The sequence below is a fragment of the Macaca nemestrina genome, chromosome 3 (genome assembly GCF_043159975.1).
Source record: "Macaca nemestrina isolate mMacNem1 chromosome 3, mMacNem.hap1, whole genome shotgun sequence".
Lineage (NCBI taxonomy): Eukaryota > Metazoa > Chordata > Mammalia > Primates > Cercopithecidae > Macaca > Macaca nemestrina.
Window position 1 is genome coordinate 30,364,061 of NC_092127.1, and position 25,284 is coordinate 30,389,344.

The 25,284-nt window shown below is 35.6% G+C and overlaps 1 protein-coding gene across 18 annotated transcripts in view; it reads right to left on the reverse strand.

Annotated features, from left to right (window-relative positions):
- LOC105488645 (Rap guanine nucleotide exchange factor 2) overlaps nucleotides 1–25,284 on the reverse strand; it is a 259,652-nt gene that overhangs the window by 19,889 nt on the left and 214,479 nt on the right. For all 18 annotated transcript variants that reach the window (XM_011752894.3, XM_011752890.3, XM_011752891.3 and 15 more), the window contains 11 exons: nucleotides 23,956–24,133; nucleotides 17,115–17,251; nucleotides 15,983–16,141; nucleotides 9,321–9,473; nucleotides 8,883–9,047; nucleotides 7,854–7,961; nucleotides 7,559–7,762; nucleotides 7,334–7,442; nucleotides 6,660–6,906; nucleotides 1,519–1,676; nucleotides 641–881 (listed from right to left, as the gene is read on the reverse strand). In XM_011752894.3, coding sequence (XP_011751196.2) covers nucleotides 641–881; nucleotides 1,519–1,676; nucleotides 6,660–6,906; nucleotides 7,334–7,442; nucleotides 7,559–7,762; nucleotides 7,854–7,961; nucleotides 8,883–9,047; nucleotides 9,321–9,473; nucleotides 15,983–16,141; nucleotides 17,115–17,251; nucleotides 23,956–24,133 — 1,859 coding nt within the window. The remainder of the gene's footprint in view (nucleotides 1–640; nucleotides 882–1,518; nucleotides 1,677–6,659; nucleotides 6,907–7,333; nucleotides 7,443–7,558; nucleotides 7,763–7,853; nucleotides 7,962–8,882; nucleotides 9,048–9,320; nucleotides 9,474–15,982; nucleotides 16,142–17,114; nucleotides 17,252–23,955; nucleotides 24,134–25,284) is intronic.

Consider the following 25,284-nt stretch of genomic DNA (forward strand, 5'->3'; position numbering starts at 1 on the left):
GAATAGTAAAATCAGATACGACATTTTCTTGCAAGTAACATGTGTGATAGAGCACTTCTGCAGCAAAGGACTAAGCTCTGTAGCAAGTAAAATTTGGTTTCAGAGTTGAGAAGTGTATTTCACAGCACAATGTACAATAACAGGCAGTAGTGGCCAACCACACTGTCATAGATGTCTCTGCCTAAACTAAGGAAGCTCCTAGAAAAGTTGGGTGTGCAGGAGCAAATAACACTAGAATATGATTAGAAAATGTGCCCGTGAATGTACCTATCCGAAGGGAAGACAGCACCCGCGTTTAACTCTGTGACTTTATGTCAAGCATACTCTCGCCTTCCAAACCAGGACCCTAAGGTAAGCATGAGAAGTTACAGCACGCACTGTGGCAGTCAGTAACAACCTTCAGGTCACAGTGCCCTTGAACAAGTTCCTAAGAGATCCTTGTTAGGGTCAGTAGTCGACTGTGTGCATTTGCTTTCATACAGTAATTCTTGGTGAAAGGGAAAAAAAACAAAACAACTACTTTTTAATCTGCAGGGGCACTTACTCATTTAAAAAACACTTTGAAAACTGTTCATCTCTTAGACTTTGATGTGGGTTTGAAGAGGGGATAAAGAAATCCAGTAAGGTAGACAATATATACCTTCCACTCAATTGTATTCTGTCAGCAAGTTTGGAAAGCTGATCTGGAAGCCTTCTTTGTTTGATTACTCCCTCAGGTGTGACAGAGACCTCACATAGTGAATATTGATCCGGGGTGGCAGTAACAGCAAACTCCCTGATAGCCTGAATAACCACTTCCTTTGCCGTAGTGTCCTTACTGATCATGATGTAGCGGCTTTGCTGATCAGCCTTAAAAACCCTTAGCACTTGATCTGGCAAGTCTGGGGAAAGAAAAGTCACACATAAGTAGAAAGAATTTTAATATATGGCAATGCAATTAAGCAAAGTAATCGGAAAAAAGCTCCCCAGAAAAAGCAATGCTGAACTTTTACCTCTCCCTAGGTCTTCCTCAAAGAATCAGTCAAACTACCTGCTGTTCTGCTGCAAGAACACACCTTTCCCTAAAGGTAACAGATTGATCTACAGACAGCAGCAAGCACATCAGTAGACAACAGCAGCACACAAGACTGTCATGCTGGCATCAAAGAAATAAATTTAAATCCAGAGTTAATCTTTATTGTATTGAAAAGTCCATTAAATAGACCTAAAATATGCTTCTTACTCTATTTATTTAATATGATTTAGTAATCATGGCATGGGATGCGTTATCTTCATTTTATGAAAGAAGAAACAAGTTCAGAGAGAGAATCTGCCTATGGCCATATAAAAATATTGTGCTGAACATAAAGAGAACGGGTTCCAACACCTGGTTTCAAGAATCTTGAAGTTTAAGGTTCATCCTTACTCAGCATCTGATATAATCCATGACAAATGAAGAGAGATAGACATAACATGACCATTATGTTAGAAATAAAAAGATAACTACAAGAAAACAAAAGAAGTGTTGGTGATACTCACCAGGAGTAGTACTGAAGTCTAAAATGCGATGATGTGACTGCAATAAATCAGGATTACTGGATGATAAGGTTCCACTGACAGGCAATGCAGTTGGGATGTGCTTTGTCTGCCTTAATCCTACTATGCTGTCATCTTGAGACTGACCAATCCCAATATCACTGAACAAAGAGGAAAATTAGAAAATTATCAGCAAGTTAAAAAGTTGTAAGTCATCACTATACAATAGACACAGACCAAAAACCGTATTCCATTTTTTTTGCAGCTAATGTAAAAACATCATTAATAAATGTGGTTGAAAATTGCAAAAGCAACTACTGCTTAAGTGTATCTGATTCATTTTGTGCTTTTGTTTTGCTTTTTTTTTTTTTTTTTTTTTTTTAGACACAGCGTCTTGCTTTGTTGCTCAGGCTGGTCTTGAAACTCTTGGCCTCAAGTAGTGATCCTCCCACTGCGGCCTCCCAAAGTGCTAGGATTACAGGCGTGAGTAACAGCACCCAGCCTCATTTTGCTGTTTCTTGTGTATAGTATGTTTCTCTAAAACCTATGGTTTTTCTAAGTAGATAAGTCATAACAAAAATTAGTAGTTACTCACCATAGAAATACATTAAAAAAAATAAGCTCTAGCTTCTGATGGAAATGTATTTAAGAAAAAGTACATTAAAAAGAATACATTTATCTCACTCAACTGATAGTTCTGCATCAGAATGATAAATTATTTTATAATCTGACCTTCAATAGTTGAAGAAATTGAGTAAAATGAAAAGAGGAGGAAAAAAATTCAAAGTGTCCTAATTTTATTTTCCAGTGCTTTAGAGAAAAAATGAGATCATTATGGAGTCCAATGTAAGGAGACTCTGACACAGACATTATTTCTTGATTATACAGAGCATAAAAAAACAGTGGTGCATGGTGACATTTCCTAGCATCAAAGAAAAGGCAATAGAAATCCAATGACTCACTTTTAATTCTCCAATCAAAATTTCTAGCTACCCATTTAAGTATCCAGAGAAATACTGGTTATTATTGACAGCAACAAACTCGTTTCCATTTATAAAAAGCCTGTTACTGTGAACTCTTGAAACATGATTTAACAATATGTAAAAACTATTTCTAGAATGAAGGGTCAACTGTTTCCAAAACAAAACATCACATAAAGCAATAAGCAAACACACACAGAAATAACTGGGGTCACAAGAAAATGGTTATAGCTCAGACTAGTTTCTATAAACACCTTGAAATAAGAGGAAAATTATATTAAGGCTGGAATATAAACTAAGGTGTCATGAATAAAATGAATAAATTTAGCATTTATTAGCCGTTCCCACATTAGGGCTTGATCATAATAACTACTATTTTTAATGGCTATGCTAAAAAACAGCAGCATTTCTCCTCTTTACTTTTTTTTTTTTGAAAATGGAAATTATAGAGGTAAATAAGGGCAAAAACATTTTTTAAAGACAAAAATTAAATTAAAATTAGAGACAATTTCACATTATATGAAAAAGACACCTGCACACGTTTTGTTTAGAGCAGCATAATTCACAATTGCAAAACTGTGGAAGCAACCTAAGTGCCCATTAACTAACGAGTGGATAAAGAAAACACATTTACAGCTACACCATGGAATATTACTCAGCCATAAAAAGGAACAAAATCATGTCTTTTGCAGCAACTCGGATGCAGCTGTTGGTCATTATTCTAAGTGAAATAATGGTGAAAAACCAAAATCCCTATGTTCTCACTTATAAGCTATGAGTAGGCAAAGGCATACTGAGTGATATAATGGACTTTGGAGACTCAGAAGGGGAAGGGTGAGGTGGGGGCCGGCGATTAAACAAAGCTACACATCAGGTGCAATGTATACTACTTGGGTGATGGGTGCACTAAAATCTCAGAATTCACCACCACTATATAATTCATCCATGTAACAAAAAGTCACGTGTACCCCAAATGCTATTGAAATAAAAATTTAAAAAATTAAAGACAACTTCAGTGTGAATTATTTCAAATTCATAGGTCAGTCTGGGACAAAATTAAATTTCTATTGAAGCATAAAACAGGCATAAAGACTAAAAGTAATAACATTCTGTAAAAGATGAAAACTTTCACGTTAGTGGAATTTTATTTTTCAACCATATAAAGTAGTCTCTGCAAAAAACCTGCTATGTAATACATGATACAAGATCATTATTATGGGCTCAGGACAAAGCATAGCTGACTGGGCCACTCTGGCACAAATGGCTACAAATATTGGCATCTTGCAGGCACACCCAACATTTAAGAACCGTTTCTCCGTAACACTTTAACACCTTATGTGATGAACTCCCTTTCTACTCTCAGTTTCTTCATTACTCACCTACATCTCTGTCATCCATAGACATGCGGACGCTCTTGGATTGAAACTATTTTATATCCAAGACCTAATTCAGAAATATCCCTTTCTGGGAACATCCTCTTATGATTCTACCTCTCCAACACTTGCCTTGTTACTGAAATTGTCTTTCGATCTTTGCTGGTTTTATAGTGTACTGACTTACTCCTTCTTGTCTCTGGGTTCATTAGTCTTTTTCTACTTACTTGGCAACCAAATCTGAATTCTGGGAGCTCAAGCCCCACCTTCTCCTTCCTCTCTATGCACATCGCTCAATTGTGCCTACCTTGCCAATTTGCCATTATCTAGCATCTTAGCTTCTCTATGGCTGATAATGTTTGAGGAAAAAACTCAACAGTATACTCTATCTAGACTTCTCTAATTATTAGCTTAGTAGCTTTGTAAAAAAAAAAAAAAATCCTCATAAACAAATGATAATTTCTAGAAAAGTGTTAATAGCTAGTATAGTATAAATCAAGTCTATTACCAATATAATAGATCCTACAGCTTAGTGAAACTTCCTTTTTCTTTTCAATTGCATTACACATAGGATTTCAAATAATTTTCATGATAAATCTTTAAATGAGTCATATTATTTTCCTAAATACAAATTATTTAAGATGTTTCCTCAGTGTTTTAAAATCAACACATCTAATTATTCTTTTTCCCTTGTCTAGCTTTAGAGTATTTCTAAATACACATAGAACAAAATTATACATAGTATTCTCATATTGTGTTCCTTTCCAACATCCAGTATTTTTGATGGATTACATCCCAGTTCTTACATGTCACATTTCTATTTATACTTGCCAGGGTCATACCAACTTTTTTTTAAAGGTTCTTATTTAACTCATGGTCAAATATGACTCTAAGATCTTTCTTTGTTATTGTGCTGTTAATAATTCTGCATTTAGGACTGGGTGTGGTGGCTCATGCCTGTAATCCCAGCACTTTGAGAAGCCCAGGTGGGTGGATCATTTGAGGACAGGAGCTCGAGACCAGCCTGGCCAAATAGCAAAATCTTGTCTCTACTAAAAATAAAAAAAAATTAGCTGAGCATGGTGGTGCACACCTGTAATCCCAGCTACTCAGGAGGCTAAAGAATGAGAATTGCTTGAGCTCAGGAGGTGGAGGTTACAGTGAGCAGATCCCAGCAATTGTACTCCAACCTGTTGGCAGAGCGAGACTCTGTCTCGAAATAATAAATTAATTTTAAAAATCTGCATTTAGGTAATTTATTCTTTTCATCCATTTAAAAAAAAAAGCTTTTCATCAAGGAGGGTTATTTTAAAAATTGATTCTTATTTTCTGTAAATGTCAGGTGCCCTAATCCATTGTCTCTTAGAAACTTACTCAATATAAATATCCTATTGAGTCTATAACTACTACTCACTGCTTATCCTTAGGACTCTGCTATAGAAGACTTCTTCAGCTGATACAAAACCACCAATCATTACTCTATAGTTTAATCGGGACAACTCAATCAATCAATAATATATTTTAAATCATATTTCTCTAATCTGTAGATGAAAATTTTATCTGAAATGGAGTTTTTTTTTAAAAGATCTGAAATGGAGTTTTTTTAAAAAAGAAAAAGAAGTGTTTGATATAGTCCTGCATATCTACTGCATGTCTTTAGACCCATTAATTTATCAAAGAAAGAAATTATACGTTTTAAAGTTATTATCTCTTCTAACATTGTAGTTTGGGGACTATATAACTAAATGTGGCACAGTGAGAAATGGCTGACAGTAATCGAGTTTTATAAAACATCCCTAGACTCAAGAAGGAACTAAAATGAAGAAATAAGCAAGCAAACAAGCAAAGCTTAAAAAGCATCAGAAATACCTGCAATTTTGTCTAGCCTGGCTGAGCTCCCGGCATAAATAAATAACCAAGAAGAAATTCAAGAATACACCTGACATTCTGACCACTAAGTTGACTGGGAAGAATGAAAGGAGTTCTGTGCTTGGTTGTTGATGCCCTGACAGTAATTAAATAACTGAAAATAGAAGAGAGAGGGGAATATAGAGAATAATAGGGATGAATAGTGGCAACTGGATAAAGCAATGATTTGATTGGTAACGAGCAGATGTTGATGGTAAAGAAGATACCCAGAAACAAAATACAGTAGAGGAAGCAACTCTAAATCATCACGGAGGAGACAGGAAGCAAACACACCCTTACTTTTAAAAAGTCCAAACCTGCGACTGGGCGCAGTGGCTCACACCTGTAATCCCAGCGCTTTGGGAGGCCAAGGCGGGTGGATTACGAGGTCAGGAGTTCAAGACCAGCCTGGCCAAGATGGTGAAACCCAGTCTCTACTAAAAATACAAAAATTAGCTGGGTGTGGTGGCAGGCGCCTGTAATCCCAGCTACTCGGGAGACTGAAGCAGAACTTGAACCCGGGTGGCAGAGGTTGCAGTGAGCCGAGATCGCACCACTGCACTCCAGTCTGGGCAATAAGAGGGATACTCTGTCTCAAAATAAAACAAAAAACAAAAAACAAAAAAAAAAAAACTCCAAACCCCCCAAAAATAGTTCAAATGAGGAAATGCTAAACTATCTTTAAAGAAGATTGGGAGTGGCCAAATAAGTGGCAAAAACGAGATTAAAACAAATTTGATTGTTTAATTACTTCTTCCAAAATAGCTCAGTAATAAAAACCTAGAACATTTTCAGACTCATGCAAACATTAATTACATCACTACCTTTGCATATCATTTTAACAAAACAAAATAATGCACAGAAAATGTAGGCAGATGCTTACTTGTATGGTTTCTGTGGCAAGATACTGATCCGAGTCTTGTCGAGTATCTTTTTCAGCTTGTTCCTTCCTCCAACAGTGTTGGCTTTACTTTTTTTGTTCACTTTTTCAAGTCCTATCACCTGTTCTACATCTACAGCAAGATCTGGAATGGAGTAGCGACTGGCCTTTTTGATGTCACCAATTTTAGGAAGGTGGGGGGCACCATTTCTTTTCTCTTCTGACAGTCTTGTTAGAAGTTCTTTAAATACTAAAATAAATGAAAACAGAAACACCACATAATGGCAATTAGAAGATATCAGAACAATTCTAAGGCAATTGTGGAACTTGGAAATACATGAGAAGTACAGACTTCAGTTATCAAAACTGCAAACCTGCAGAAAAACAAAACCACACAGTAAATGAATGACGCCAAATCTGCTTGGTATGTTGCTCTATCAAAATAAGTTTAAAAAGAGTAGTACAGTACACTCTTTATGGGTATTTTCGTATTTATCAATAAAATATTTCAGTTATCAATAAAGACATAGATTCAAAATATATATTATGGTCAAGTCAGTAGCTTTTTATTTAGATCGAATCTATGCTTTTACCATACATGCTTTCTTATGATGTCTGAAATACTGGGGGAAAAAAAGGCCAAAAGGAGAAAAACGAAAAGTATGCCAAATACTTACCAAATAAATTGGTTTTCACAGTGATAGATAAATGTGTGTTATTTCTAAGAATTTCCATGGCTTTTGACAGCTGAATGTTTTCAAAGTTTTGGCCATTTACTTCTAATATCTAAAAATAAAATTATAAAATTAATGTATCAAAACTGACTGGAAAAACAAAACAAAACAAAACAACAACACAGACACCAAAATTCACCCTTAAATCTGAGTTTAGAAATAGCATACCTGATCCCCCCGTTTCAAGCCTGCTTCAGTTGCTTTGCTACCTGAATCTACACTGTCAACAAAGATTCCAAATCCCTTTTCGGAGCCTCCAAGTAAGATAAAAGGCAAAGGAGCTTCTCGGGATGGTTTTGTTAACGTCATCAATCTTCTTTTTGCTTTAGCAGCACATGCGATATTCAATAGCCTTAGGTGTCCACCCATTTTCTGTAAGAGTTCAGAAACAGTAGTGTCAACTCAAAAACAGGCTGAATAAAATGAACTTTAAGCTGATCTTAAAAAAAACCACAAATATTACCTCTCTTTCCAGATTGTTTTCAAATTCTTCTAAAAATCGAGTCATTGCAGGATCTCCTTCAAAGTCATTGAAGTGATTATTTACCCACAATAATACTACCCGTGTAACCTGAAAAGTCAATTATTTTCCGTAAGTGTCCTTTTTAGTGCCAAAAATGTGATTAAAGTCATTCCAGAAAAGATATCCAACTTTCAAACACTTTACCTAATAATAACAAACAGGAAAATAAATTAACAATAAAGTCTTCAATGAGGATGACCTTCTGAAAATCAATTATTTTTACTTTCACTATAGACTTCATGTTGCTTTGCCAGGAAAGGTTCTGAGTCTGTGAGGGTATTTAACCTAAAACTTGTCTAACTTTCAAAATGCATTTGAAACAGATCAAAATAAAAGCAAAGGTGTAATAAAACAAAAATCAGCTAACACAAAAGACAGAAACTTCTAGAAAGTAAAGGTAGAAGAACAGACTAGACAAAGAGAATCAATGCTATTAAGCCTAGAAAGCTCCATAAGGGTGCAGAATATAAAAGGAAGGAGATAAGATAACATAGTTTATCATCCAATCTGGCCTTAGTGCTCTCAAGAGCTCTAGATGGTCTCCTTAGAATTATAATCCTGGGGCCTACAGTGAGTGATGACTGCCATAAAATGCTGCTTTGGTGCCAATTTAAAAATTGTAACTTTTATCTGGTGTACACTGACTACCAAACTAGAAAATGCAGATTCCTATGGGATCCAGATGTTTGATTATGTTTTAACACACTCCCAACAGAACTTAGAAAATGTTTAAACATTTGGTGGCCAATTTATTGGCCCTTGTATTTAAAGAAGACTGAACTAATATTTTGTTCATATTTCTAAGTCTGAACTAATATTTTTATATCACCTTTTTGTGTTTTTTTTTGCTTAAGAAGTACATTCTCCTATTTCATTACATTAATCTGGACATAATTGCTGTGACAAATATTTACATGTTTACATTTTAACGTTTCAGATTTAAGAATCAAAATAGAATATATTTCCAACCTTATCCCTGAGGCTCGGGTCATTAAACCACTCCAATAACTTTTTGCCCACTTCCATTGGGCTAGAAAGAAAAGTCCTATAGGTCAACAGAAAGTCTTCTATGAATGTTGGATCTACTACTGAATGCTCTTCTACCAAATGCATTGTTAACCTTTCTGAGGTACCCTGTAACAAAAAAAAGTTTAATTACTATATATATATATATGTAACATTTATATGGTACTGGGATTTCAAACGTTCAACATAAAATTAATTGGGTAGTAACACAGTTAACAATAAATGAAACTGCTATTCATCAGGAGATCATACCTAAAGATTTTCCACAACTGATAACCTTTAAGAGATAGGCTTAAAAATGAAAAAAATCCTAAACTGCCACAACCAATACTACCAAAAAAATTCCTTTCCTTGGGAAGTAGGAGTGGTCCTGCGTCCTACCTTGATGACAATGTGTCCCTTTCTTGTTCCAGTTCGATCAAGTTCTCGGTGTTCTTTCACCATAACAATCTCTCCTTCCTCTTCAACTTTTTGCATGTTCTTTTCTACTTGGTTGAGAATACGGCAGTAATCTTGCTGGGCTATGCAGACAAACTGGAATAAAACATAAGTCACATGTTAATGATAAAGTGCTTGTAAAAGACTTAGCAGTACTAATAATTCAGTGTTTTAATTATTTAAAACTGACATTTTCCCTGTCTTTCCCATACTTTCTAAATTAATGCTGTAATGAACCTTAATCAGACTTCTCTACTTTTAATGTATTTCTTCCTCGGTCAAGAAAAGTTTCATTTCTAGAGTATTTATATGTATTTTACATTCAAAATCCTAACAATTTTAAAAACCTAAAGACAAAATTAGAAGATAGCTTTTTCATGCTTCTTTCACAGTTAAAAAACATTGCAGTGGGGGGAGCAGAACTGTAGGAGAATAGATGTAAAAACTTAATTATCATTTAGTGAATTAAAAGAATTTGAAAAAGCAACAATTTTTGAATGAGAATGATTTTAATAAAAGATACAGACACTCAAAGATACCTATGGAGTAGACATATTTGCTAATTACATTGATGAAACACCATTTTAGAAAGCTTGTTCAAAGAAGGTCAAAACACAAACCACATATGTGTTATAGCTCAAACCATTATCCTTATAACTGGTATTAAGGGTAATCCTTGCTCTTAAAGAAAAAGTTTAAAATCTGCATATTAAGTCATTACTCTCCCTGACCCCAAATATAAAAAATTTCAGAGCTTAGGGCAAACCACTTAAGAAATTACATTTCTTACAAGTTTTAAAGAAAGTTAAGAATGAATGATAAAAATCACTTATTATAGAAATTAACTAGAGGTTAGTGAGGAGACAAGAGATCATTTGGAAATGGAAAGAAGTATAGTATTTCTTTTTCTCCTTTAATGTGAAGAAGATGAAAAAGGAGGTGGTTAAATTATATTGTAAATAAGATAAAATATGATGCAACCACCTGAAATCATGATTTCATAGGGCACTTAGAGCTCTGATAATACATTATTCTTTTTATATTGCTCATATGAATTTTTAAAAAAGATACTACACTAAGTATTATGATAATCATAATGACAACATCTTCATCATCACCGCCATCATCATCACACTGTGGCAGCCTTATGGAACTTTTTCAATTCATCCTCCTAATCAAACCATGAGGAAGGTGCTATTATCCTCATTGTACAGATGGCTAAACAGCCCGATGTCTCATAACTACATGCTGGCCACTTTAAAATAAATTACACATGCACATCAAAATCTTGGAGGGAAATAAACTGTTAATATTATTTCTGAGCAATACAAATTTTGAGTGACTTTCATTTTAATATTTTTCTATATTTTTCATGCTTTCTGCATAACCAATAGATTTTAAGTAGAAGCAGCAGTTCATAAGAGGAACAGCATATTGCAGTATCATGTTTCTCCCAGAGTTGGCTAATCTCACTAGTTTTTCTATTAAGCATTTTGAAGCAAAAAGTTAAAAATCAAAAGATATAGGCTTTTTTTGTACTAATAATTATGTATACTTTAATTATATTAAAAATACTTTTAGAGCTCTGATACTACATTTTTAAAAATATTGCTCATAGTATCACACTAATTTTATAAATAAACGGTTAACATTATTTCTAGCAATTTCCTTAACACTGACCACAGGTGTATAAAGTTTCAAAGTATATGATCCTTAGTTTCTTATCTAAAAAATATTTTATTTCTTTGTACACAGCAGCAAAATTATTCCCAAATACATAGAAGAGATTTAGAATGGTTTTATTTCCAAATAATTCTAGGTGTTCTTTCTTGCGCTCAGTTTTACAGAACATAATTAAATACTCATTTTCTCATTTATCTTCTAAAAAAGAAATACATCCCTGAATTCAACTGAATAAGTAGATATAAGGGAAAAATGCTTTTTGAAGAGAAATGTACTAAAATTAATTTTGACTACAGACTTTTTTTTAATTAGAATACATTTGATTTGAAATTCTTAGTGTCTAGACAGACATTTTGGCATTTATTCTGTAGCAAGCTGAAATACCATCCAGAAAGGAAAAAAAAGAAAAAAAATCCCAAACTGAATTTCTAATATGGTCATATAGAACTGGCACCTAAAAAGAAATACATTTTACATGAAAATATTTATCTTTTTTAAAGAAGCTACTTATTTTTGCTATAACAAATTTATAGATCTAACATGAAATTCACAGGTAACATTTAATTTTAACTAATACGATGAAGTCAGTTGAAAATCTTTGAAAAAAAATTTTTTTTTTTTTTTTTTTTTTTGAGAGAATCTCACTCTAGCGCCCAGGCTGGAGTGCAGTGGTGTGATCTCGGCTCACTGCAACCTCCAGCTCCTGGGTTCAAGTGCCTCAGCCTCCCAAGTAGCTGGGATTACAGGCATGGACAACCAAGCAAAGCTAATTTTTTGTATTTTTAGTAGAGATGGGATTTCACCAGGCTGGTCTCAAACTCCTGACCTCACGATCCGGCTGCCTCGGCCTCCCAGAATGCTGGGATTACAGGCATGAGCCACCGCACCTGTTCAGAAAATCTCTGAATTGCTTTACTGAGGTTTTAGGTTTCTGTAAATCTCATTGGTTTCAGATTGCTGTAAGCCCATGAAAGTACTATACGATCTCAGTACCCTGGTATGAAATAAAAATTCAAATAAGAATTCACTTAAAGTCAATGGCAGTTTATATCATAGGATTATTTTCCTTTGGGCATGACATTATAATTTGTATTTAAGTAAAACATTACAGATGATGAATGAAATAAAATTAAACTTCAATCCACATATGGTGTAATCAATTTTCAATTTATCCACAGCAAACTGTTTTCTCATCCAAAACTGCTTCTTACACTCTAAGTGGTATTAGTGCCTATGATTCCAGGAAGAGGTGAATCTAACATAGATTTGCTTTAAGAGGTTAGATCTATTTAAACTGGCACTTTGCAGTCTGTGAGGGAAATTCATACCGAATTGTTCACACAGGTATCCAAGTGTTCATTCCCCACTTGAAGGGTGGAGGGCAGGGCTAAGCAATGCCTGGGTGTCACTGGCAGGCCTAAGATACAGGCAGTGGAGAAGAATAAAGGGACTAAGAGGGTAAAAGAGGAAATGAAGAAAGGGAAACAGAAGAAGTGAAAAAGAAAAGAAAGAGGCATATGTGGGTAATGGAAAACCATTACCAATTGCCTGGTACCATAGGGTGTGTGTATCAAGCTCTGAATTTTGTCCTTTCATACCACACAGGGAGTAAGAATAGACACTGAAGAGGGAGAACTGGAAGAGAATACAAAGAAGGGACCCAGAGCAAAACAAGAGCTTGACCATGTCATGGGATCCAAACAAATAAATCTTAAATTTAATCCATTCATCATTGTGTTCTTAGGCTTAACATGAGCTCAACTATCTTACTACAGAAACCAATATTCATTTTGGAACTCCCTGAAATATAAGATAATGACGACAAAGCCTATACAAAGTTGTTTTTTCTTGGTAAAGATAGCATCATTTTTGTTCATTTCACTCAATAACTTGCTTCCCTACAATATGATCGGTAAAATAACAGAAACTCACGGAGGCTATTTTATGCATGAATAAAAATATGGTTCTCACCGTTTCCTTTACCTCTCTCAACAAGGAGATGAACTAACATTTGTATTTTCTGACAGATATATGATATTTTAAAATGGTATCCCAAGCAAGCACTTAAAATGCCAAAATTCGTTCTCCATCCCTGTTTAAGGAATTCCTTAGGGATAAAATGCTAGGCCTGAGCAGATGGGTCAATGGAAGTACAGGAACGAAATCCCTGATTTAACATATTCCTTTTACAGTGGTGTGGAGTGGAGCAGAAAGGAAGACAGGGACTTTCTTTAGCAGGTACCTCAACCCTTGACCCTCTTCATAATTAACTTCATACTAGGAGCTATAGGAGTCTATAGATCTTTTTTTTTTTGGAGACGGAGTCTCGCTCTGTCACCCAGTCTGGAGTGCAGTGGCGCGATCTCGGCTCACTTCAAGCTCTGCCTCCTGGGTTCATGCCATTCTCCCGCCTCAGCTTCCCAAGTAGTTGGGACTACAGGCGCCCGCCGCCACGCCTGGCTAATTTTTTGCATTTTTAGTAGAGACGGGGTTTCACCATGTTAGCCAGGATGGTCTCGATCTCCTGACCTCGTGATCCACCCGCCTTGGCCTCCCAAAGTGCTGGGATTACAGGCGTGAGCCACTGCGCCCAGCCAGAAGTCTATATATCTTAATCAGAGTTTTATTTTGAATTGGACTCTTCCCTGCTGACTATGTGGGTTTCCCACTAATCTTTCACCTGGTAAATAAATTAGATTCTTTTCCCTAACATAACCCCTACTTCCTCTTCCTTTTCCAGAACTCCCAGATAAATAATGTTACCTGGTACATTTGACATGACTTAAGCACTCTATAATATTCAGTCATATAACATTTCAATCAATTATCCTGAAACATTCTATGCCGCGTATCATTTCAGTCTCATACTTACAAAACTTCTAACAAAAGAGTTTGGCTAAGGGGTAGTAATGTAATGGCTGAATTCTCAAAAAAAAAAAAAAAAAAAAAAAAAAACCTTTTACTTGCCCTTTAAGGACACACACTCTAACTCAAACACTATTGTAATTCCACTATGTAGAAGGGTTCAGGGAAGAACTGAGAAGACAGGAGACAGGAAAAACCTTTAACAATTTGCTAGCTTGTTTTGACTCAGTTTAGATTTAGTTTTTTTTTTTTTTTCCAAGAGTACAATTACAGAGCTGAAATAGCATATATAATTCCCTTTAAATGCACATTCCCGCTAAATAAAGACTTCAATATTTACCATTTGTTTTCCTCTATTATACCACAAAACTGAGAATTAGCCATTTTGTTTTCCTCTCTTATACCATTTTGTTTTCCTCTACTATACAAAATAATTGGGAAGTAAATATATTTAGAATGCGTTTCTGGCATTACATATTTACAACACTGAATTCATAGCCTTATTTTTTTTTCCTCTATGGTGCTCATGGAAGGAATTAGCTGGTGGAATTATTTAGATTCTATAAATAAGATAATTTTATGTATAGCCATGGTCATTTTCCTTTTTAGTAAGTAAAATGCTTAAAATGAATATTTAAATGAGTGATACCATTTTACATTGACCGGGCACTATAAAAATTCAATTATGTTATTTTAAAATAAACTATATTCAGGTGTTTTTCAAACTGCAGACTAATAAATACAATGACACTTAATTAGTCTAAGTCACATCATTTGGTTGTTTACATTTAATTTTGTTTCAGAGACAAATCCTTTTAGAAGTCATAAATTATAAACACCTAATAATATCAAAAGCATCTTAAATGTATTTCTCTGTAATATGCTGGTTGCCAGTTAAATCAATCTAGTTTCACATTTGGCCTTAGTATTTTCTCTAGTCAATTATTAAATGCTTTTAAATAATAAATATTAATAAAATATCAATACTGATACTATTTGTCTTTTGCTATCAAGTATTTTTTTTATTAGCTATTATTTAACTAGCAAGTCATTCTACTGATTCACACTATGATTAATTTCCATGACTCTTCTAAAATCAATTTCTTACATGTATTTAAATAAAAACACTGCATAACTATACCTAATCACTTTTATTAATGTATTTACTTCATAATGTGCATTTTACTTCCATATTTTGATGAGATTATTAATTACTGATGGCAATCACTTTTTTTTAATTGAACTCACAGTTCTGTGCAGTTCAAGTAACTTTAATGGAGATTAATTTTTACCTTTCTGCGGTGTTATAAGACTAAAAGTAATAGTTCCACATTAAAATTTTATTGGTGCAGGCATGGAGGCTCATGTTTGTAATCCCAGCACTTTGGGAGGCTGAGGCGGTGGATCACTTGAGGTCAGGAGTTTGAGACCAGCCTGGCCAACATGGCAAGACCCCATCTCTACCAAAAATACAAAAAGGCCAGGTGCAGTGGCTCACGCCTGTACTCTCAGCACTCTGGGAGGCCAAGGCAGGTGGATCATGAGGTCAGGAGTTCGAGACGAGCCTGGCCAATGTGGTGAAACCCCATCTCTACTACAAACACAAAAATTAGGTGGGCATGGTGGCGCGCACCTGTAGTCCCAGCTGCTCGGCAGGCTGAGGCAGGAGAATCGCTTGAACCCGGGTGGTAGAGGTTGCAGTTAGCTGAGATCGCACCACTGCACTCCAGCCTGGAAGACACAGTGAGACTCTGTCTCCAAAAAAAAAAAAAAAAAAAAAAAAAACCCACAATTAGCTGGGTGTGGTGGTGAGTGCCTGCAATCCCAGCTACTCCGGAGGCGAAGCAGGGGAATCACTAGAATCCAGGAAGCGGAGGTTGCAGTGAGCCGAGATTGTGCCACTGCACTCCAGCCTGGGTAACAGAACAATACTCTGTCTCAAAAAAAAAAAAATTTATTTGTAAGGTATTTATATAGGAAGAAAAATCTCATCACAATGGCATATAAGTGCTCTTTATTAAGAATAAAATATATACTTTTAATGATATATTTTATACCTGGCAGTCATCCACCTTTGTTCTCATCACTCCTTTCATGTATTCTTTGTCCATGGTAGGAGAGACACCAAAACTATTTCCCATACATAGTATTTCTGCTTTTCCATCTGGATAAGTCACTTCCACAGATCCATTGAGAATCACTGACCAGGAGTCCAGCTAATCCAAAAAAATAAAGACAAAAGCAGAAAGTAACATCATGATCATACAGCTGAAGGTGCTAGTACGGTCCCTAAAAATGAATGAGCAGATCTTCCATTGTGGAGATAAAACAAGTAACTCTATTTTACTGTTTAACAAGTTCACAGAAAAAGGAATAAAACACAGCCACATATCGACATGTTTCCATATGCCTAGCACAGAACGCGTATCATAATGCCCTTTTAGTTTGACTTTGGATATTCTTCTCTAAAATGACACAAGGAAAAAAATTTCTCTGTCCCCCAAAGCTCATGTAGACAAAATGATCATCATTGCTTCAATATCATTTTGTCTGAAAAAAGGCATTAAATTTACGAACATTTAAGATGTAAAAACTGAAAAGTTAATATATCAAAACTTTCTATTTGCATATGAAATTCTGCAAATAATGGGAAATAGAATGGATTTGGAATATAGTGACTCATATGGTTTGGCTCTGTGTCCCCACCCAAATCTCATTTGAGTTATACTCCCATAATTTCCATGTGTTGTGGGAAGGACCCGGTGGGAGATAATTTGAATCATGAGAGTGGTTTTCCCTATGCTGTTCTCGTGCTAGTGAATAAGTCTCACGAGATCTGAGGGTTTTATCAAGGGTTTCTGCTTTTGCATCTTCCTCATTTTTCCTCTTGCCACTGCCATGTCAGAAGTGCCTTTTACCTCCTGCCATGATTCTGAAGCCTCCCCAGTCATGTGGAACTGTAAGTCCAATTAAAACCTCTTTTTCTTCCCAGTCTCAGGTATGTCTTTATCAACAGTGTGAAAATGGACTAATACAGTGACATAACAGGTGTACCATAATTCTTGATTTATTCACACTTACTGTTGTTGGGTGTTAAAAAGGAAAAAGTAAGAATTGGGGTTTTGTTCAATTGCTGTATTGAGATATCTTTAAGAAGAAACTTTTTAGGTGGTAAGAATAGCTAATCACCTCTTCACCATCATTTAACACTATGGTCCCTGCTCTTTCCACCACTGCGAACACCATCACAGCACAGAGTTCTCGCCTCACGGACATCGTCATATTGGCAAAAGCAGGCAACTGGTGCATAAATTCCAAGAGTTGTTCTGAAAAGCAAAAGACATACTTTATAAACACTACAACTTTTATGAAAAACAAGTGTTCAAAAAGAATGCTTTAGGTTCCTTTCTTTTTAAATGCCCTACAATGTTGCTTATTGAAAAACACATCTCAAGTATCTTTAACACCAGTTGAATTTCTTGCAGGTACACAAAGAATTCTGTCACTGTGGAGATGATGACACTTACTTGTTGAATTAGAGGCAACAGTTTACACTGTAACTCCAGTTCTAACGCCACTAAAGACATTACTAAACTTCAAATGGGAAATTTCAATTGTAAATGAGATACAAGGCTTATTATCACATGAGTGAAAAATGAAAGGTGGCTCTGAGAATTCTCCAACAAGTCAGTTGGTCCACTCCTGTGCCTTTTGGGCAGGTGGATGCCTACAATAGTCAGCAGAAATAACTATATTTAATTCAAACATTCTAAGGAATATTTTCCATGGATCAAATCTATAAAAAATGATCAATTAAAAAATTAACAACATGATATAAATGAAAATGAAAACTGATATACCATTTTTTAGCCCACAAGTTGGCAAAAAAGGAAATTTGATCGCTCTTCCTTCCTGTGGGGATACTGTGGAGAAACAGCTTACACCTTAGTATGGTTCTAGCTGTTGATGTCACAGTCTCTTCAAGTCTTGGGTTTTCTGTTAGCTTAGTTCTCTTTTGATGTAGGCTATTATGATTAGCTTTGTCACTGTTTCACTACTCAGCATGGAAACAAGATGAAATTCCATTTGTAGGTAGGGAGACAAAATTGATAATCCATTAAATAAACAATAAAAGTGTCCACTGGGGGGGAAAAAAAAAAAAAGTCCTGTATTTTCTTATCATTCAGTAGCTTTACTAATTACACACTAAGTTCTTTCCTTACTCCTCACCATGGCTCTGTGAAGTGCGTTTTCTTTTTCATTTCATAGGGAGGAAACCAAGGCTCAGCATCAGCACCATATAATTAAGAGATGGCAAGACCAGGCGCGGTGGCTCGTGCCTATAATCCCAACATTTTGGAAGGCTGAGGCAGGAGGATTGCTTGAGGCCAGGAGTTTAAGATCAGCCTGAGCAATCTGGCAAGATCCTATCTCTACAAAATATTTAATAAATTAGCCACGTGTGGTGGTGCATGCCTATAGTCCCAGATACTCAGGAGGCTGAGGTGGGAGGATTGCTTGAGCCCAAGAGTTTGAGGTTATAATGAACTGTGATTGTGACAATGCACTCCATCCTGGGTGAAAGAGACTCTGTCTCTTAAAAAAAAAAAAAACAAAAAAAAAAACAACTACAAAAAAAACCGTGGCAGTGACATGATTCAAGACCATCTGTTTCCAAGGTCCTGCTGGACTTTAAAGGCAGTGGTAAAGAGCACAGGGTGTACGTCAGACATTTAAATGCTTACTAGTTGTATTACTTTGGGTAAGTTGATCAATTTCCCTAAGGCATAGTTTTCTCATTTAAAAAGAAAAATACAGTATCTGTTTTACTGGATAGCTGTGAGAATAAAATGCAGTAAAGACAATAAGAGTCTGTGGCACAGAGTAAATACTCAATAAATGAGAACTGCTATTACTGTCATTATTATAATAGTCATGATATCATTCAAACTTTCGGCTAAATAAAAATTATACTAGATGTTTCTTGTACATAATCAAACATTTCCTATGTACATTCCTTTTATCTGTTAAGCTTTAGTGACAAATTTTATGTTCTTGGATAGAGTTTGTTAATTACTAAAACAAAGCACAACAGAAAAATATATTCTGTGAATATATTTTCCCAGATACAACATTTCTGGAAGGACAGACTTGAGTGGTTTTCTCTGGTCCAGTTGGGCAATGGCATGTTCTGATTGGACTCTATGTCATCCCTCCTATATAAGACTTTTCATTACACAGGGGGGCTCTGGCAACAAGCAAAATGATAATGACAGGTGTACTCAAAGATTCTGTCCAATAGGACAGTGCTGTGCAAACTGACTCAGATTTATGTGTCAGGAAATCACTTTACTTTTGCTACCAGTATTTTTTTAAAAAGAAGTTAAACTATCAAAGCACATCAGTTATAGAAAGAATACGTTCTGTTTCATGAAACTTTTATTTCTGGAATGAGTAGGAGTGTCTGTGCTGCACCATAAAATGTATTTATTCCTGGAGAAGCAGTAAAGCAATTTTGAATACCAATGCAAGAGATGACCCATATCTATCATATATGGGAGCCAGGAATCATTGTTTTACCAATGCACTGACCTTTTGATTTGAATTATAAAGGCAAATGAACAAGTCATGGTCTTCTGAAGCACATCCCAGTTAACTCTGCAGTTTCCAGCTCTGTTTTCTTTAGCCTTCATCCCTCACCCCTCACCATAAACTATGACACTATTACCTATAGACCATGCATTTTACTTTTTCCCACCCCTTGTATTTGCTAAATTTCTTTGGACAAGCAAAGTTTCGTGGGTTTAAGAAAAATGTGGGCCAGAAATTGTCAGAAATGTTTTGAATTTAGTATCTGTTTAGACAATAATAGAAGTCAAATAATTATCACATATATGATCAGAGAATAAAAAGTGGGAAGAAAATACAAAGTACCTTCACAAGTATTTGTTGTAATAATTTTAAAGTGCTTTGTGTAGACATATTGTTTGCTTTTTGGCAGACTCTTAACCTATTAGTGGGTCATGAGTTTAATTTGTGATATATGAGTAGTGGTTAGCATTAAAAAAAAAAAAACCACAGGCTAGAAGATATCTGCGTATCATATATTATAAGAATAAAGGAGACAGAAAGATCAAATAGTAAATGTACATAATTATCCAGGCTCAGCTGAAAAACCAGAAATACATAAATGCTAAACCAGATGGCATCTAAGACTTTTTAAGATTTCAAGGATTCAATAATGGTATCCCTGGTTTTTAGATAATTTCCATGCTATATTATACTAGATGATTGGAGCAATTTTTAAAAATAAAGAACTATTTTATAACTAATCATATATATATATACATGGCAGCAGTCTCCAACCTTTTTGGCACCAGGGGCAGGTTTCGTGAAAGACAACTTTTCCACTCTCTGTGGGTGCGGGGGGGATAGTTTTGGGATGAAACTGTTCCGCCTCAGATTATCAAGCACTAAAGTCTCATAAGGAGTGCACAACCTAGAACCTTTGCATATGCAGTTCACAGTAGGGTTTGCACTCTTATGAGACTAATGCCGCCGCTGATCTGACAGGAGGTGGAGCCCAGGTGGTAATGCTCCCTTCACCTTTTGCTCACCTCCTGCTGTGCGGCCTAGTTCCTAACAGGCCAGGGACCAGTACCAGTCTGTGGCCCAGGGGTGGAGACTCCTGCTACAGGGGGCTCAAAACTCTGACAATGACACAGGTATCATACAGACTTAAAAGGGCTTAGGGTAGCCAAGGATTCAGAGCCTGGGATGGATAGTAGGAAAATCCTCAGGACACATGAAAAGAAGCCACGGATGGGAGAAACAGGACAATTTTCTTTTGTATTTCTTAGAACAATCTATAGAATTATACACTTAGCTATTAGAATGATACACTATTATGACCTATCTAATGTTTATGGAAAAATATAAAGCTTTAAAAACATTTTATTTACAATGTACCATTAAAAAAAAACAACAAATAATTAACTTACAGATACCAGAAGCCGAAGCCAATTCAGAAAATTAGCTTATCCTGGTTTGCTTGATACAATTTTATATAAAACATTTTATTAATTTTTTTAAAAAACCCAGGGTTTGTATAAAGAGATCGAAGTAGTCTTCTACTTTACTGTGTCAAGCTCTCAAAACAAAAAAAAATTTTTTTACAACTATTCAATAATGGAGTACCTACAAAGTTGTGAGTTCCAGGGCAAAAATTAACATGATACAGTCCCTTCCTTCAAAGTACTGAAACAAAACTATACCCAAGAAATCTATCAGAACCCAAAGGGAATTTTTTTCTTCCTGCAGCTCACAAAAACATGTTCAAATATTAGCAACTTCATTTGATTCACCTTAAACACTCACGCATATACTCACGTGCATGAATGTGGACATAATCTCTCCCTTTTTTGCAGGGGAAGAGGAATCTAAAACATCAATCATACAGATGTTTGTATTTTATATAAAGGGTGTCTATTTTAACTAAATCCTGGAGGATGAGTTGCATTTAACAACAGCTAAGCAGTTCTCACACATTTTATTTTCAGGGAAATAGAATACAAAATCTTTCAAGGTCTTATATAGAACAAACAACACCCTTTAGGACTTGTTTAATGTTAGTGATTTATTGCTTTAAATAAATGTATATTTCATAGCTGCAAGCATGATAATCATCACTGCTTCCAAGTAATAAATGCTGCTCCCTGTAGGAATTATATTGACAAGCACTTTTTTTTTTTTTTTTAAAGATAGCTTTTTATTTATTTGTAGGAATCACCATGGCTGCTGCTTTCTAGAGATTCTGGGAGAGAGGGCTTCTCAGCTACCAACTGAAAGTCTTAAATTTCCAGGAATGACAGACATATATTTTAATAATCAGCATTTTCTTCCACAACTATTTTTAAATGAACAGATTCAAAAAAGATAGTTTATAAAATGGCAACTTCCAAATCAATCTATTCATAAGCAATGTTTCACCTATTTTTTTTTAAAAAGCACCTATGAACAAAGATTCTGAATTGAAATGGTAAATTGAACACACTTCCAATTTACTTCTTTAAAACTACAGGGGATTAAAAAGAAAGAAATTGGCAAGGGCAAAGAGGGAGAACGTGAAACACACTTTTGGACATTGGAAATCAGCTGAACATGTGGTATCGGACCCAAGAAAGTGAACAGGGAATTGGAGAGTGAAACCCCATTTTTAGAAATTGTAAATCAGATTAACATGCGGTATCAGAAACAGGAAAAGTATAAACCTAAGTCTTCAGGGGGTGAAACAGAACCATTCCACTCAGGCCACTCCCCTGCTTCCATCAGCCCAGCCTCTACTTTACTCTTCTTCACTGCACTCACTGCCTGCAATGGGTTTTACTTGTTCACTTGCAGATCACATGTCTCCCCTAATAGATTGCAACGAACAAGGACTTTTGCCCTTGTTCAGCACTGAGTGAGTTGCCAGGACCTAGAAAACCTAGAGCACATAGAAGGGGCTCACCCACCCACATTAGCTGAATGAATAAATAATAATTACCATACATTATTCATCTATAAAGAGTTAACAATTCCCATAAATTATTTCAATTAAATTTTGAATGTCTAATCTAAGGTTTTGTGGGTTTTTTTTTTTTTTGCCTTTAATTTCCTAGAATATTTCACCATTCCTGAAATGGTGAAAGTTTTTCCTCATACATGTTTTGTGCCACTCAAACTCATGCAACAAGTCACTCCACACCATCCTATATCTAATTCCAACACATTCAGTTCATTTAACTGCTCTTCAAATATGTATTGGCCCAAGAGTTGGGGGAGCGGTACAACAGATGAGCGAGGCTCAGGCAAGGGTGGCTATAGACCCTGGAACTCTCACGGAAGGATGATTCTCAATGGAAGTTGCTCTCATTTCCAGTACTCTAAGAAACAAGCCAGAGTCTGGGAGGCATACTCAAACCCAAAACAATTACTACACAACCAACTCCTGCTACGATGGAAAGGTCGATATAAAGCTACTTAAATTTTTAACCTCTGGGTACACTTAAACAAAGTCACTGCAGCACAATTCACAATAGCAAAGACATGGAATCAACCTAAATTCCCATCATTTATAGACTGGATAAAGAAAATGTGGTACATGTACACCAGGGAATACAACACAGCCACAAAAAGAACAAGACTATGTCTTTTGCAGGGACATGGATGGAATTGGAGGCCATTATCCTTAGCAAACTAACAGAGGAACAGAACCTGTAAGTGGGAGCTAAATGATGAGAACACATGAACACAGAGAGGGGAATAACACATACTGGGGCCTTTCAGAAGGTTAGCGGGTGGGAGGAGGAGGAAGTTCAGGAAAAATTATCAGTGGGTACTAGGCTTAAAACCTGGGTGATGAAATAATCTGTACAACAAACCCCCATGACACAGGTTTTCCTATGTAAGACACCTGCACTTGTACTCCTGAACATAAAATAAAAATTAAAAAAAAAAAAAAGAACAAAAACAGCAAAAGAAAAAAAGTCTCAACCATCACACAGCCTATATGCCACTAACCTGACATTTTGCTCTCTCCTTCCACCCCCTTGAGTCTTCATATGAAACCAGAGTAGAAGCAAATTTATTATGACAGTTTTACCAACTGCCTTTATGTTTACATACAGAAAACATGAGCTTAATAAAAATAGGGCTCACGAGGAAATTAATAGAAGTAATATTGCTTGAAAGTCTCATTTTAACTTTTTTCTTTTTTTTTTGCCATAAACTAAGCTTAAGAAAGGGTTTATGTGGAAAGAGTTTCTTAAGAAGTTTCATTCACGTTATCATTTGTAGATTCCTGAAGGTAAGACTGAGTAAACTTGATTTTTTCCAATTTTTGTCCAACAAATACTATTGTTTATAAAAAGGAAATTAATAAATTAATGATTTTTAAAAGTCTACAAGTCTTGGGCTCTTAGTTCATCACACAGTTTTACCACTGAATATTTTTAATTGCTCTTAGATTCATTTTACTGTTCAAGCTTACCAATGTCATCATCTGTCCGGTCAATTGGGTCCTTCTCCAGGCAGTCTCTCACAATGTCCCTGCTCATCAGAGGATCTGATGCTCTCTCAATGTCTTCTTCATCGTCATCGTCCTCGGAATCCACTGCTGTTTCTGGCAACCCACTCAGGTCCATATCACCAGCCTCGCTTTCTGTGGCCTTAAGACACACACACGCACGCACACACACAAATTAAAAACTATTTTAAGTAAATAAATCTTTGGGGCCCAAAGAAATAAGAGCAAGTCTCATTCAAAATAATGCTTTTGTTATATTTATTTTTCCATCCAACAACTACGTATGCACCAGAAACTACGTATAACAATTACTTTAACAAAATATGAGTGATTCCACCTCCTATTAAATTTTTGGTTAGGAATAATGACTTTATCTCAGTAATTTTGATTTCTTATCTGAGCTGTCATATGGCATGTGAAACACAGTAGAATAAAGAAGAAAAAGGTAGTATTTGTTTTCACTCCATTTTTCAAAGAGAATGGCTTAGGCTAACAGCTTAAGGGTGACAATTCTGAGGAATTCCTTTTGCAGAACAGGTGTGAATTTATTAATGCCAAGAAGCCCGGACCATTTCACCCCTATTAAATAGTCCTTATGGAAAAATGAGCCACAAATCAAAGGTAACTTGATAAATATGCAAATGAAACATTAACAATTAGATTATCCCAATGACTAATGTTAAACGATAAATTGAGAAACACTATAGGAGACCATATGCTTAGAGGCAACATGCTCTTTCTTTCCACTCATCAACAAAGGTGATCACATCACCAAATTTCAAGTTATCAAGATACTTGCAAATTTTCTAAGTCACTGGAGTCACACATTTCAAGATGGTCTCTTTTGTTGGACTAGCTCAATCCTAGAACAATTATCCTTTCTACGTCACTATGTAGCCTTTTGTGACTATCATCTCAGCAATATGTATGTATATATCATATAGATCTTATTTGACATTATATACCTAGACTTCACTTATCAGTTAAGCACAGTAAAAATGAATTCAATTAAATATTAACTATATCAATCTTGAACGTGTTTTTCCAAATGAAATATTAAAATCTTGAAAACATCTTATTATAGCTAACACTAAATACTTTTTTTTTTTTTTTTTTTGAGATGGAGTCTTGCTCTGTCACCCAGGCTGGAGTGCAGTGACCAGATCTCAGCTCACTGCAAGCTCCTCCTCTCGGGTTCACGCCATTCTCCTGCCTCAGCCTCCCGAGTATATGGGACTACAGGCACCCGCCACTTCGCCTGGCTAGTTTTTTGTATTTTTTAGTAGAGACGGG